Source organism: Mustela erminea, chromosome 5, assembly GCF_009829155.1.
Source record: "Mustela erminea isolate mMusErm1 chromosome 5, mMusErm1.Pri, whole genome shotgun sequence".
NCBI classification, from domain to species: domain Eukaryota; kingdom Metazoa; phylum Chordata; class Mammalia; order Carnivora; family Mustelidae; genus Mustela; species Mustela erminea.
In genome coordinates, this window is record NC_045618.1 from 31,016,689 (window position 1) to 31,032,154 (window position 15,466).

Sequence of the window (15,466 nt, forward strand, 5' to 3'; positions counted from 1 at the left end):
ATGAGCATATCAAAGCACCGGGAGATGTAAATCACCTTTAATAAGACTGGCGCTTGCCAAAAGTAAGGTGTGAGCAGGAGCTGGGCACCCAAAAGGAGAGAGTACTGACCAAGCTCTTTACCCCCAGACACTACCCCCTCCTTCAGGGCTTTCAGGTGAGTCTTGCATGAATGCTAAGGGAGAGAGGCTGCCTCCTCAGAAGCCCCAGGGCCCCAGGGTTTCGTGGTGCAGGACACAACCGTTTGCCTGCCGACAAACAGTCCCAAAGGCTCTTGTCCAGCTCCTGCCTACTGTCAGGGAAAGGAGAAGAAGGTTACTTGGATTTCTGCCTTTGGGGCTTTTAAGAACAGCCTCCCACATTCACCTCTCTAGCATCTCTCCCCCAGAGTCTCCCCTGTTCTAGGACCTTTTATGGCTCCCCTGGCCTGTCCCATCAGGACCACATTATTCCCCTGGCATTTAAGGTCTGTCCAGGTGGCTCTAGCCTTATGGCCACCATTGCAAGCCTACATAATGCATATAAGCTTGTCATCATTTCCACTTTGTACCTGTGCTGTTCTCACCTGGAGGCTGTCCTCTCTTCTACTCTGCTTTTAAAGCTCAGCACATTTCTCTTCTCCCCCGGGACCACTCCAGACCACACTGATTCTTCTTGTCTTGAAATTTCACCAATAAGGACTGTCAGTCCCATTTCTGAGCATCTTAGCACACTCTCCATCTCTAAATGTTTCATTCATTCCACAAACACCGACCAATCAGAATTAGTGACCTCCTCCCTCTTTTAAATTCTCTTTGCCCAGTTTCACAAACTGGTCCCATACTTTGCTTTGACAGTACTGAACTTGCCACTTTTTCTCCAGAATATTGTGCCTTTTTCATGCTTCCATGCCTTTTCTCTGCATTGATGCCCTTACTTATCTCGACAGGCTGGAAAACTTCTAGTTATCTTGATGACTCATATCCAAGGTCCCTTCCAGGTCAATGCTCTGATCACCCCAAGCTGGGTCAAGTGTTCTTTTCTTGTACTATCATAGCCCCTGAGCTTCCTGCCATCATGGCACCGACCCCAAAACTATCAGTTACCCATCAGTTTCTTACTCCAGCAAGTGAGTTCTGTGAGGGCAGGACTTAGATGGGGCCAGTAGCTACCTGGTGGTCAGTAAAGTCTATCAGAAAAAAATGGGTCCTAGCCTGAGGGCCACTCCTTGCCAGCTGGTAGACCAGGCACATTCCTCCTGGGCCTCAGTTTACCATCTCTCAAACTGGGTGGCTATGACCCAGAATTAAGGAATGCCAGGTGAGCATAGGATGCCTTACCCATGGGAAGACCCACCTGAAGTGCACATAACAGAAGAAGCCAACAGTCTGAATGAGGAGGAAAAACAAGAACATTCTGGGCCGTAGGCACGAGGAGGCCCCTGGGAGTTGGCCAGGTGGGTGAGCGTTCTTGGCTGCTGCTTTCTGAAAGGGTACATTCTAAAGTCTTAGATCAGCTTCTTACCCAAAGGAAGAGGGGACCTGGAATCTGGGCTCTGTGTGGGCTCTAATTCCTTTCCTCAGGCTTGGGGCACCCTGGTTCTCATCCAGGGAACTTGGAGAGGGTTCAGAGCAAAAAGCTGCTGCCCCCACCCTAGCTCCCATGGCTCTGTTTGTGGGAACAGCTGGGAAGGCCTAGGGCCTGGGATCTTCAGGGCTCTGAAAGCTCTAGAGTTGAGAAAGAAGAAGTAGAGAGTGAAAGCCAAGGTGAGGGTGAGGGTGAGGGTGAGGACAAAGGTAAGAGCAAGATGGGGCACAGGGAAGGGAGAGCTTCACTGCTGAGCTCTGGGACTCCCATTTCCCTTCTGGTCACTGAGGGGGGTTGGAGCCAAGGGTCTTCAGGGCCCTGCTGGCATCGAGAGTCTATGGGAGCTTCCAGAGAGTGGATAGGGCAGAGAGAAGATCACATGCATATCACAGACACAGACATACGTGTGCCTGCCAGCAGTCCCAACAGGGGAGCATGAGGGCATGAGGGCCTGCAGTGCTGGAGGAAGGGGGCTGAGCCTGGACCTCAAGGATGGGGTCCTCCTGGTACCCTTTCCTTCCCACTCACCAATGGGCCCTGAAGGTCCTTCTGCAGGAAGCTCAGGATCTGGGCCAGCTCTAAGAAATGATGCTTGGTGCCCACCGGCAGATAGAAGAGCTGGGCTCTTGAGGCCACGTGGGCAGCTGCATCCCTGGTGGGGGATGGAAACCAAGGGAGATGACTCATTATGCCTTCTAGTTGCAGCCAAACCCCCTAACCACTTAATCCTAGTAATAAGTGGATAATCATAATCCCAAACGGCAGCACCTGGTGGGAAACAGACATCATCCATAGGGCCCCTTCTTAGGGGCTGGTCTTCTTTCCCCCAAAGCTTCATTCTGCATCCCCAGACAGCTTTAGGTCAGAGGAACGTCTCCCTAAAGTTGTCGTCTCAACTCTAGGCTCCCTGGGCTTTGCTTTCCATCCCCAGTCCCTAGGGGATTTAGTTCCTCTTCCTCTTTCCATCTTCCCACCCCTAAGTGTCTAGATGTGGGTAAGGGACCCAGAATCCAGCATCCAGCCTGATCCCTCCTCCATGGCATCAAGGTGACCTCTCTGTGCCTAGAGCTCTATGGGTAGCTCCTGAGACTTGGCCCAGGGTGGGATGTTGGTGGGAGGCAAGGTGGCAGGCAAAAAGAAGTCAGGGACCGCCCCCTCTTCAGCTGGGCCTGATCTTGTTTATGGTTCCTCCAAGAGGGCCATTAAAACATCTACTCCATGGGGTGCCTGGGTGGCTCAGTCAGTTAAGCGTCTGCCTTTGGCTCAAGTCATGATCCCAGGGTCCAGCGTTCAAGCCCCTTGTGGGGCTCCTTGCTTAGCAGGGGGCCTGCTTCTTCCTCTCCCCCTGCCTGGCTCCTTCCGCTTGTGCTCTGTCTCTCTCTAATAAATAAATAAAGTCTTAAAAACAAACAAAAAACCAGCCAAACAAAAAACATCCCGTCCTTCCAGGAGCTATCACTGAAGGAGGAGGGTTCAGATTTACCTGCCCTCCCTGGGAAGACGGGGTTCCGATAGGGGCTCTCATGAGGGGTTCTTCCCAGGGAAAGTTACTTTTTTTTTTAAAGATTTTTAATTTATTTATTTGACAGAGAGAGATCACAGGTAGACAGAGAGGCAGGCAGAGAGAGAGAGAGGAGGAAGCAGGCTTCCTGCTGAGCAGAGAGCCCAATGCGGGACTCGATCCCAGGACCCTGAGATCATGACCTGAGCCGAAGGCAGCGGCTTAACCCACTGAGCCACCCAGGCGCCCCGGAAAGTTACTTTTAAACTAGGAATTTCAGACTTTAAACTTGATACAATTAAGTTCAGGTCCACTGGACAAACCTAACTCTGCCCCAGCCCCTCCCCATGTGTCAGACTTTGTGCTGGATGCTCAGGAAGTGAAGAAAGGAATAGGGAGCCGATGGAGGGACTTGAGGCTGAGCAAGTGGGTGAAGCAGGGCTTCTCTGCTCCCCCTCCACCGGACCCCTCCTGGCAGGTGTCTTTACCTCATCTCTTGCAGGTCCTGGAGAAGAGTCCTCTGTCCATGGAGCAGGGCGCTGACCTTGGCCAAGTCCTGCAGGAATGCTGCCCTGTCCTCTAGGGCCCAGAGCACAGCCCTTCTCTTCCTAAAGTCCCTCTTCCCCAAGGACACTGTAGCCCCTTCCTTCTGGAAGGCCTTGCCAGCTTACCTGGCCCCTCGTCAGTTTGGACATGACCTGACACATTGAGTTTCTCCCCCTGTCCAGCTGGGCTTCTGGATTCCTCTTCCTCTGAAATCCCTCCCCCTGGGGGTCACGGGCTTTCTGCCCTTTGCAGAAGTGGTTCTGCCCCTGAAGGAGGCAGAGGCCCAGTCCAATCCTCTGTTATTTACCCCACCAGCCCCCGGGGCACAGTGCAAGATGGGACCAGTGCTGAACAACTCTCAGTGCTTGGGTCTCTGTCTTGCTGAGTGGCCTGGAGAAGTGACATCCCCTCTCTGGGGTGGAGACTCTGGCAGGAGGAGCTCTGGGCCTAGCCTTGGAGTACGGCCCCATCCCCACTTCCCCCCTCCAGCAGCCCAGCCTCAGCTGCCTGGCCTGAGGACACGAGATGAAAGACCTGAGCTGCCAGAGCCCAGCCAAGCCCCCAGGAGCCACGGGCCTCTTCTGCCCGGCATCTCACAGCTTGAATGAGTCCCGGGCTCTCAGGCCCTGGGCTGGGCGTGCCATGGGACATGGCTCCCTGGAGGAGAAGCCAGGAGAGCAGTGGGGATGAAACGAGGATTCTGGTCCATCTGAGCATGAAGCAAGCCATGTGTGAACCAAATCACATGTGGAGCTACATGCAAATTAGCACCCAGTCTATTTCTGGCACATGTCTACAGCCCGCGTCCAAATGCCCAGCGTCTCCCCTCCCAAGCCCTGCCGTGTGGATCTGTGGGCTACCCTCCCTCATGCTCCCCTGCCTGGCAGGTCCGCCCTACCCTGCCCCCTGCAGCACTACTCCCTGGCTCTCCTTCCCCTCCAGACCTTGGGGGAGCTGTGTTCCTAAGTAGAGTGCTCCCTCCTCTTTCTGGACAGAGGGAGCCCCCTGGGGGCAGGGACCCAGTCCCTGAGGGAGCTGTCTTGTCCAGGCAGGGCCATGGGTGCCCAAGGGGCCACTCACCCAAGCTCCCATAGGCCTGGTGCGGCCCAGGGACCCCAGCTGCTTCTTCCATTGTCTCTCAGCCTGGGCCAGCTGTTCAGATAGACCCTGGAGAGCCTGCAGGGTCTGGCGGTGTCTGCCCAGCATCTCTGCCAGCACAAAGCTTCTTTCCCCTGGAGATTGGGGCAGAGCTGGGACAGGCAGCCAGCTGGGACAGGGTAGCAGATCCTATATTTTGGGGGCTCTTTTGGGGGAGCAGAAAGGCATGGCTTCTGCCTCCTAGACTCTCCCCTGGAAAGTTATGTCTGGGTGGTGGGGTGGGGATAGGACAGAGTTCCTGGGACCCAGGGCCTGCTAGATATGCCCTCCTCAAATCTTCATCTCCCCATTAGTTAAAAAGCTCCTGCTTTGAAGGGAAGAGGACCCTGCGATGCTCAAATGGGACCCTGCCCTACCTCCCTGCTCCCTTACCCTCTTCCTGGACTTCAGAGCTCTGCTGTGGAATCACGTGCTCCTTGGTGCCCAGGGCCAGCCTTGCCCAAAGCCCTTCCAGCTGCCTCGCCAGCCGGAGCTCCTCCATCTCCAGAAAGGGCTGGGGGGGAGGCTGGAAAAAGAAGACAAAACTCAGGCCTGAAATCCATGGGAGATCGGCGGGTGAGGGGAGCTTTCCCACAAGGTCTCCATTCCCCCTCCTGGAGCACCCCAGCTGGGTCTCCCTCAGCTCAGCCACCAGGCCCTGCAGTTTCTGTCCCACTCTGCTGTTGCCAGTCCCCACGGCCTTGCCTCCTGCTGCTGCCTGGGCCCCAGCATTTCTCTCAGGACTCAGACCTTTGTCGCTGCTGCTCCTCTGCTCAGCTACATCTCTCTGCCCTTTCAAGCTCATCTCTCCCAGGTGGCCTTTCCTGCTCCCGCTGGCGGGTCAGGACCGTTCGGTGCTCCTACAGCCCGCAGCCAGCTGTGGACGTGCTCTGGGACAGGGCCTAGCTCTAGGTCACCTCTGGCCCCCAGCACTGCCCGCAACAAGGCCTGGTCTGAGCAAAGCTCAGAGAGAGAGATAGCCTTAGAGATAAAGGCTGGAATGACAGGACTGATTGCACATGGCGTGAGCAGAAGCATCTGGGGCAGGAAAGGGTCCCTGGGCTGTGTTTCCCCCAGCTCTCCCCTGAAGGCCGGCCCAGGGCTGGCATCACCTTCGGACCCAGCTCACTCAGACTGAAGGTCAGGAAGGACAGGATGTCATGGTCATCTGGAAAGAGAAGAGAGAAGGGAAAGGAAGACGTCCCCTCACCCAGTGGCCCACTTACTCAGCCCTCCTCCTCCCCCAGGCTCCATTACATTCCAGGTAGGCAGGAGATCTGGGTGACTTTGGGCAACTCTAGCCCTCATCTTGCTCACTTCAAAGGAAATGTGTGAGGGTCAGAAAAGCAGATGGGGGGCACTGTGAGGGTTGACCCACACACAGAGCCAAAGATGGGCCCGTGGTGAATGGCTAGAGCCAGAGCAACAGGCTGAGTGACACCCTCAGACCCCAGAGCGTGGCTGTTACTGACAGAAGCAACCACACAATGGCCACGTCCTCAGCATGGCTCCAACCATGTCACTCTTCTCCTCACAAACCTTCCATGGCTCCCTAGTGCCTACAGTCTAAAGACAAAAGTCCTGGCCTTAAAGAACTGCTACTCTCAGATTGCACCCTGATTTCCAGTTGTGGGTCCCTCCGTGGACTCTTCATGATATTATGTCCTTTTGCTCCAGTCCCCTAAATGTCCCTCATGTCCCTCTTCCACTTGCCCCACAGTTCCCAGCTAGAGGCACCTATAGGGCCATCCTTGGAATAAAGACTTCTTGTGCTTTATCCTATTTGAGACTTCCGGCAACTCTGCAAGGCAAACATGAGCTTCCCGATGGTAACAGAGGCCCAGAGAGGGCTTGTGCATGACTCTCCAGGCCACATGGAGAGGAAGTGGCTGACCCACACCCAGAGCTCTTTAGAGGGTGTGCTCAGGGTGGGTCATGGGACATTAGGTAGCACTCCTCTGCTCTTACCTGCCCAGAGGACCCTTACCTGCCAGGGTGCTAGTGGCTGCCGAGACCCCAAAGAAACCTCCAGGAGCCAAGAGCAGGGGCCCCGTGTCAACGCAGACCTCCTCTTGGTCACCGGGAGTGAGGCCACTGTTCAGGGACACCTGAGGGGCACAGAGGACTGAGCCCCCTGCACCCGGAACCCCCTGATCCCAGCAGTGGGCATCGTCTCCACCTCTGATCCAGTGGCTCTCCTGGTTCTAAAGGCAGCCACGGGGCCCGATGTCGGAGTGGCAAGGAGGGACACGTTCACCTGGTCTCACGCTAGCTCCCCTAAGCATGTGCTCTGGGAGTTAGCAGTCTGTGCAGGGACCAGAGTGCAGCCCCTCTATGCAACAGACCCCGCGTGGTGTCACAGGCACCAGTCTGCTGGGGTCACCGGTGCGCTCACAGCAGCTCTGTAGCTCTGAGCCTTATGGTCGTCCCCTCCCTGCCTAGAGAACCAGCAAAAGCAGAAGGGGTACTCACGCGCAGCCGCTGCCCCCAGTAGGTGATCCGCGCTCTGAAGGGGTGTGGCAGGTTGCGGAAATCCCAGCGGCAGGCGCCCAGCTCGCTGCCAGCTCCGTCCCTGTGGGCACTTGGAATCCAGCCGGGCGGTGGCAGGGGTGGGGGCCACTCTGCATGGGCCTACAGCAACCCCCTTGCCCCCACTGGGTGACCCGGGGAATAGGACATGTCCCTATGGTCTAGCTTGAGTCTCTCTTGATGTAGTCTGCTTCTTTAGTAGGAGACAGCGAGGAGCAGGGAAGCCAGCCTGGCCAGGCAGAGTGCTGCCACTCAGAGTTTACCGAAGGGGCCTTCCTGTGACTCTTCCCTCAGGGAGACAGCCTGGGACGTCCTCAGTCCCCCAGGCCCCCCACATCCTCCCACCGTCCCTTCCTTAACCTCCATGTCCCCCTGCGCTTCTGGGAAGTCTTCTCCAAGCTTGAAGCAGCAGGACAGACTCAGGCCAGGCAGCACGAGGCGAGTTCTGTGTGCCTCCGAGGTCCTGAGTTTCTCTGGGCCCAGAGCCGCACAGACCAGGCAGTCACTGCCGCCTTCAGCCGAGAGGGAGGCGGCCCAGAGCCGACAGAAGCCACAGCTTGAGCAGCGGCCCGTGTGACCTTGGGCAAATTAACAGGTCCTTCCAGGCCTGAGTTGCCCCATCTTTAAAATGAGGATAATAATTGAAACTACCTCATAACTTTGTTATGAGGGTTAACTAAGACAGTGAGTGCAAAGTGCTTGGCGCTGCGCCCAGGACACAGGTAAGCTGTGCTCCATAAACACCGCAATTACTCTAATTCTTATGAGCTAAGGGATGTTTGCTGAGAAACACTGAGGAGGCAGCTGGGCTGGGTGGGAAGGGCAGCCACGTCATCTGGGAGAAAGGGAAGGCGCTGGCTGGCAGGCGGCAGGGTGGAGGGGCAGGGTGTGGCCCATCTGGCCTCAAATCTCAGCTCTGCACAGAGCTGTGTGACCTTCGGCCTGTCGCTCCACCTCTCTGGGCCTGAGGGTCCTTGCCTGTAGCTGGGGACTAATAATGCCCCCTTCTCCGGAGTGTTGCTGACCGGGTGAGATGTGAGTGAGAGCGCTCAGCACAGGCTCTGCCCTGTGTCCTTTCACGCCCCGCACCCCCCCCCCCAAGTGGGGGCTGTTAGGTTGTACGAATTGAGGACTCAGTGGGGCAGTTACCGGGCCCATCTGGGACCAAGCGGGAGGGAGTTCAGGGCAGCAGCAAGCAGCTCAGGTGAGAGGCCCTCGGGGAGGGGACAGTCCTGGTGGGGTGGGGTGGGGGGATCCCATCAGAAGCTGGGGCAGGGGCCTGAGTCGGCGGTGTGGGTAACCGCTGAGGCCCTCGTGGCCCAGGAGAGGGGTAGGAGTCTGTCCAGACAGGGCCTTACCCACGTGCCTCATAGCGAGTGTGTCCGTCGCTGGCCAGCACACGGATGGCGGGGCTGTTCTGCACGGGGGCGGGGGTGTGTGATGGGCAGCCTGAGCCATGGGCATAGAGAGGAGGGGGACAGCGTGGATGGTGGGGGGTGGGAAATTACTCTCACCTGGGTGTCCTCAGCTGAGGAGTCGAACAGGATCCCGATGCCATCCCACGAGGTCGGCCCCTCCGGGACGGAGCCTATTTGGCCTCTGTCCCGGGTGTACCACACGGCCTGCGGGTCCCCAGCGGCTCAGTCCCCGGGGTCCCTCAAGACAACGGAACCTAGGCTCACCACCCATCTCCCTGCCTCACCCCCGCTGCCAGGCCCTGGTTGGGGCCACTCACCACGCCCCGGGCTCCCCTGCGCCTTGGCCCAGTCACCCGCATCTGCACCTCCACCTCCCAGGCAGAGAAGAGGACAGGGACCCTGCTCCACACGGCGCCACTGCGGTTCTGCATGGACGGGACCAGCCGCACTTCTTCCGGGCCCAGAATGGCATCTGCAGACCAGGGCAGCTCAGGCCTGGGGCCCCACCGTCCCCGTTTCTCCCATCATTATCTCTCTGCCTGGGCTGGGACCGGAGAGCAGGGGAAAGGTGGGAACATCAAGGCCTGCCAGTAAATAACAGGCCTGTTGGATGCGGGAACCCACTGAGGAAGGGGGAGCTGGAGCCCAGCACAGCCGGGTGGGGGGGGCTTTGCCAGGGGAGGGCGACGGACCCCAGACCCACGGGGTGGTGCTTTACCTGACTTCTCACGCAAGCCTCCCTACACGTCTGTACGGCCTGCTTTTTAAAGACCCCATTTACACAAGGAAACCGAGGCTCCGAACGGTTAAGGAACTAAGTGGATTCGAACTTGGCGCCATGGGATTCCAAGTACAGCTGACCCTTAAACAACATGGCCACATATGGCGCAGGTTCATTTATATGCAAATGTTTTTGATAAATGCAGTATGATACTGTAAATGTATTTTTTTCTTTATGTTTTTTTTCTTCTTTTAAAAAAATTTTTTTAGAGTGTGAGAGAGCCGGAGCGGGAACAGGGGGAGGAGCAGAGGGGAAAGGAAAGGGGCGGGAAAGAGTCTCAAGCAGACTCTGTGGTGCTGAGTGTGGAGCCTGATCCCTGGACCCTGAGATCATGACCTGAGCCAAAACCAGAACTGGGTGTTTAACGGAATTAGCCACCCAAGCTCCCATCTTCTTCATGATTTTCTTGATAACACTTTCTTCTCTCTGGCTTACCTTTTTTTTTTTTTTTTAAAGATTTTTTATTTATTTATTTGACAGAGAGAGATCACAAGTAGGCAGAGAGGCAGGCAGAGAGAGAGAGGAGGAAGCAGGCTCCCTGCTGAGCAGAGAGCCCGATGTGGGACTTGATCCCAGGACCCTGAGATCATGACCCGAGCCGAAGGCAGCGGCCTAACCCACTGAGCCACCCAGGCGCCCTGGCTTACCTTTTTATAAGAATCCAGTATATAATACATATAACATACAAAATATGTGTTACTTGGCCATCTGGGTATCTGTAAAGCTTCTGGTCAAGCTATGAACAGTTAAGTTTTGGGACATCATAAGTTATACCCTAATTTTGCACTGTGTGTGGGCTTGGCTCCCCAGCCCCTGTGTTGTTCAAGCGTCAGCTTTTTCTACCACAGGAGAGATTTGTGTCACCCCTTTCCACGTCTCAGGTGAGAAAATAGGCCCTGCGAAGGAAAAGGATGTGCCCGAGGCCAGAGGACACAGCAGAGTGCTTTGCAAGAACAGCCACGCTGGGGTTCAGGACTCCAGGCTGGGGAAGTGGGGAGAGACTCCGGTGTAGCCAAATGAGGCCGGGGACTTCTTGGCGGGGGGTAGGGTACCTAGGGGAAAGCATGAAAGCAAAGGTGGGAACTGGCTGGCAGGACCATGAGGAAAGGGTGGAGGATGGAGTGTGTGTGTGTGTGTGTGTGTGTGAATTCTCAGTGGCTGTGCCTAGGGGGAGGCCTGTCTGGGAGGAGGAGGGAAAGGGGAGAGAAACTGAGGCAGGCTTGGCAGGAATCAGGGGTAAGGAGATCAGAGGCCTCACCCCAGCTGGTTCCCCACCTCTCTGGCCTGCCAGCCTGGAACCTGGCCCAAGGCCCAGGCCTTGCCAGGACTTTCCGGAGACGGCTAATCCAGGGTGTTTGCTCAGCAAGGCCAGGGCTGGGGGCAGGGAGGCTCAGAGGCGGCAAGGCCAAATGTCCTGAGGGTCCTTAGAAGCCACCACTGCCTAGAAGTGACTTGCAGGAGGCAAGGATGGTCTGCTGTACAGGGCACTAATGCATTCAGCTTTACCTGGCTTGTCCGTGAGACCTCACCCTCAAACTGTGATTCCTTGAGGCTGACGGCCCCGTGTCTCTGGGCTGGGCACAGAGGGCCGTGCTGGGGGAAGTCTGGTATAAGGATGAGGAAGTGCACGAATGGACAGGACACATATCACCACGTGATCTCAGAGAATGTGCCTCTGCTCCCCCATAGGGTCTGGGACACTCCAGACTCAACCGGGCCCAGAGCAGGGTGTGTTTTACAGGCCCTGCCATCGTAGGCCTGAGGCAGGGTCTGGCTTGGTGCTGTGAGAATTGGCCCCTTTCCTTGTTTACCTCCCATGTGTCTGTGAGGAAAATTGGTCCAAAGACCCTTCTGACAGAGCCTGTCATCTTAAAGGGATATTCGTTCTGGTCTCAGTCAGGAATCATGCCCTTTCTCACAGACACAGAAGTACATAGTAGATCTGCTTTCTCTCTTTGCTTTGCTTGCTGGGTGGCTCTGAACCAGATCCATGGCCGAACTCTGAAGGGCGGGCAGACCCCATGGCCTGTTTTGGTGACAAGCCATGTTCCTGGACTCATGCCCTGCCTCAGCCTTAACCCTGAGTCTTGTTCTCCTTGGTACTACATGGGTCCTTGTAAGTCCTTGGAAAGCCTTTTTGACAGGTACCTGGGTGGGTTAAGCATCCGACTCTTGATTTTGACTCAGGGCATGATCTCAGGGTTGTGATACTGAGCCCTGCCTCAGGGGGAAAAAAAAAAATCCTTTTTGAACAAGATCGAGTAGAAGACAGACTATGGAGAAACTTGGAAGTTTCTGAAATATCTGAAGGAAGTTTCTGAAGCATGCTCTCACGCCTGCGTCCAACCAACACAGACAAAACAGCTGGCCATGAGGGTACCTCCCTCCAGCAGCCCCCAGTTCTCACGGACATCCACAGGCCTGGCAGCAAGGTGCAGGGAGAGGGGAGGCAGGTGCTCGTCCAAGTTGCCCTTGCATCTGTGTCTGGGACTCAGCATGTGAGCAAGCGTGTGTGTGCGCTTATGGGTCCAGCAGGCAGAGGAAGAAGAGGGGGTCCGAGGAGAGGCAAAAGGAGAAGAGGGAAGTCCTAGGGCAGAGAAAGAGAGGCAGAGGGGAGAAATGGAGACTGGTGGATGGCAGAGGTGTTGTGGTGGAGAAGGAAGACAGGCCTGGGAGGGTTCCTGGGGCTGAGGCCACTGCCTGCCCAGGCCTGGCTCCATCTTGGACAGCAGCTGGTACCAGCAGGCCCACTCCCCACTGAGTCACAGCCATCTAAAGCTGGTCAGCCCCTCCAGAGGCTCCTCACCTCCATGATGACTCCAGAAGGGTATTCCTGCCCCAGGCAACGCCAGTCTTGGTCCTTTGAAGCTGAGCTTGTATTCAAACCTTCTGTGAGGAGGACTGGCCCCCGCAGAGCTATAGGGGCCCAGGAGCAGGAGGAGGAGAAGGCAGAACAAGGGCTCTGGGCCACTGACCACCAGCATTGCGAAGGGATCTGGTGTCTGGGCCCCTGGGAGGAGCTGCAGCTGGCAGGGCAGGGAGGGGCTCCGGGGACAGGGCCAGGTGGGGAGGAGCTGGTTTCTGGCACTGTTCTCTCCCTTCATCCCTGACACAGACATCCTGTTCCTTCTAGGCCTGACCTCAGGCCCAGCCCCTCCCTCATCTCCAGCCTGACCCCTGGCCTCTCACCCACCCAGTTCTGCCCCTATTCCTGGGCTCAGGCCATCTTCCCACCTTCTATCAGCTCCAGCAGCCGAGAGGCATCAGGGATCATAAGGACAGGCCTTGGCCCCCAGCAGCACTAGCCTCTCCCTTTGCTCAGAGCCTCCACCTCCTGCCTCCTTCCTGCAGACAGGAGTCCCGACCTGTCTGGTCATTATCCCCAACCCACCCCCAGCCTTCCCTGTCCCACTCGCTCTGCTGAGGCGCTCAGCGCAGTCCCACATTCCTGACACTCAGGCCTCCAAGCAGCCTGGTTTCCTCCACACATAAATTACATGAGGAAGAGAAAGGGAGTCCCACCAGAGCAAATAAATGCAATGTGTGGACCTTGTCTGGAGCCTCCTTTTAAACAACCAATTAGGGAAAAATGAGACTATTGGGGGAAATCTGAACAATGAATACTTGATTAAAATAAGGAATTATTGTTAAAGACTTTAGGAGTAATACTGGTATTGTGGTTACATGTTCTTAAAAAGTGTTTTGGGGGGTGCCTGGGTGGCTCAGTGGGTTACAACTTCTGCCTCCTGCTCCAGTTGTGATCTCGGGGTTCTGGAATCAAGCCGGATGCATCGGGCTCTCTGCTCAGCGGGGAGCCTGCTTCCCTCTCTCTCTCTCTGCCTGATGCTCTGCCTACTTGTGATCCCTGTCTGTCAAATAAATAAACTCTTTTTAAAAATATATTTTTAGGGCGCCTGGGTGGCTCAGTGGGTTAAGCCGCTGCCTTCGGCTCAGGTCATGATCTCAGAGTCCTGGGATCGAGTCCCGCATCGGGCTCTCTGCTCAGCGGAGAGCCTGCTTCCCTCTCTCTCTCTCTGCCTGCCTCTCCATCTACTTGTGATTTCTCTCTGTCAAATAAATAAATAAAATCTTTAAAAAATATATATATATATATTTTTTTAAAAAGTGTTTTGGGGGCGCCTGGGTATCTCAGTTGGTTAAGCATCTGCCTTCGGCTCAGGTCGTAATTCCAGGGTCCTGGGATTGAGCCCCATGTCGGGTTCCCTCCTTAGTGGGGGGCCTGCTTTTCCCTCTCCCTCTCTCACTCCCCCGTTTGTGTTCCTTCTCTCGCTTTGTCTCTGTCAAATAAATAAATATTAAATTAAATTAATCATTTAATTAAATTTATATTTAATTATTATCACTATATCAATTATATATTAATATATTATCGATAATATAATCATTAAATTATAATTAAATGATTAATTATTTAAATTTAATTAAAATGAATTAAAATAAATAAAATAAGTATTAAAGTATTAAAAAAATGTTCTGTCTTTTAGAGAAACATAGGAAAGCTGTACCAATGAACTGATATCATGTCTAGGATCTGCTTCCAAGGGTCCCGGAGCTTAGAGCTTGGTGGCAGGTAAGGGGGCACAGAGGACACAGGATTGGTCTGGAGCTGCTGTTCAAGTTGGATGGTTAGGATGTGGGCATTCATTAGAATCTTCCCTCTACTACATATGTTTATGTGATTATTTCCATACTAAAAATGTTTTAAAAAAAGAAATCCTACATTTTAAATATTTTCACTCAAATAAATGCTCATTTTCCAGAGTGGCTGGCTCATTTGCCAAGAATTCTGGCTAGCTGAAGTTTCACTGTACTTTGTAAGTTCCCAGTAGGATTAAGTTACCGAAGCTCTACAAATTAATTAAAATCAAGGCGGTAAGTGGAAAATTTTAGGACACGCTAAAAGGAAATCTTCATTTCTCAACAGTAAGCCTTTAGCCACCTCCACCCGCTGTCCCCATCAGCTTTGCGAGCACAGCCTCGGCCACGCTGTGGAAAGGCAGGCCCCAATGCAGCCCGGCTCCCTGGCCTGCCACTCAGTCCTTCTGGTTCCTGCCCCCACTGCCCCATGACAGCCGCTCCAGCAAGGCCTGACAATAACCCTGTTCTTTGTTTCTAGTGGACGCTTCTCCACCTGTCTCTGCCTTGTGGAAGGCACCGGAACATCCACTTTCTCTGTTCCCTTCCCCTGCTTGCTCCTGGAGGCCTTAGCTGCTCCTCTGCCACCACCCTTCCTCCCTGGTCCCTCACACGGCAGCTTCTTGCGCTTGTGCCTCTCCTCTCCCTCCAACTGCGTCCATGCCAAGTTTGCCCAGGCCAACAGCTTCCAGCGCCATTGCTCTGCTCCTGACCCCCAAACCTCTGCTATCAAGCAGGCTTCTCCTGGAGCTGTAGGCCTGAATGCCTAATCCTGCAGGGGACATCTCTACCTGGATGTCCTGAAGACCCCCAGACAATACACCCATCCCCAGCTCTCCTGTTCTCCAACCTCTGGCCCATCCTTGTCCTAGGCTAGGGTCTCAGGGATGGCAGCCCCTCCCCTGCCCCGGTCAAATCAGAGCCACCACTTCAATTTCCTCTTGCTGCCCCTAGACCGCCATGCCTGATCCTCTGGTTGCCAAGCCTGTTTCTTCAGCATACATCTCCATGCTAAGATGGGGGACATGAGATGATACCTCTAGGGTCTTGAGAATAGGGCCTGGCCTGTAGTGAGCGCTCAGATCAGTAAAATGCTAACTGCATTCACATTCCTCTCTACCTCTGATGGCTTCTCCAGCCCAGGCCGTCGCCAGTCACATCCTACCTGGCCAGCTGCTGCCTCCCCACTGTCTCCCTGTCTCTACTCCGTACACTCCCACTCCCAGGGCCAGATTGTAGCCAGATCATCTTTTTCTAAGATGCAGAGAGGACCGCATCACTCCTTGGTCCTCACCACTGGCCATCTTTGTGCAAAATCTCATGGGATCTGCGGG

At 55.0% G+C, this 15,466-nt stretch overlaps 1 protein-coding gene across 6 annotated transcripts; it reads right to left on the minus strand.

Moving 5' to 3' along the window:
- Positions 1 to 19: 19 nt before the first annotated feature.
- Positions 20 to 13,216, minus strand: LMAN1L (lectin, mannose binding 1 like). 6 transcript variants are annotated; one of them, XM_032342423.1, is made up of 13 exons: positions 12,283 to 13,213; positions 9,061 to 9,167; positions 8,792 to 8,899; positions 8,636 to 8,694; positions 7,221 to 7,329; positions 6,736 to 6,856; positions 5,861 to 5,916; positions 5,142 to 5,274; positions 4,692 to 4,843; positions 3,554 to 3,621; positions 2,093 to 2,216; positions 1,334 to 1,461; positions 20 to 290 (listed from the first exon to the last, which is right to left on the minus strand). In XM_032342423.1, the coding sequence occupies exons 1-13, from the start codon at positions 12,593 to 12,595 to the stop codon at positions 152 to 154; spliced, it is 1,617 nt and encodes a 538-aa protein (XP_032198314.1). In that variant the 5' UTR covers positions 12,596 to 13,213; the 3' UTR covers positions 20 to 151. The 6 variants fall into 6 exon arrangements, with proteins under 6 accessions (XP_032198314.1, XP_032198312.1, XP_032198311.1 ...); XM_032342421.1 differs by having other exon boundaries at positions 20 to 287; positions 9,013 to 9,167; positions 12,283 to 13,212; XM_032342420.1 differs by having other exon boundaries at positions 9,013 to 9,167; positions 12,283 to 13,212.
- Positions 13,217 to 15,466: the final 2,250 nt, after the last annotated feature.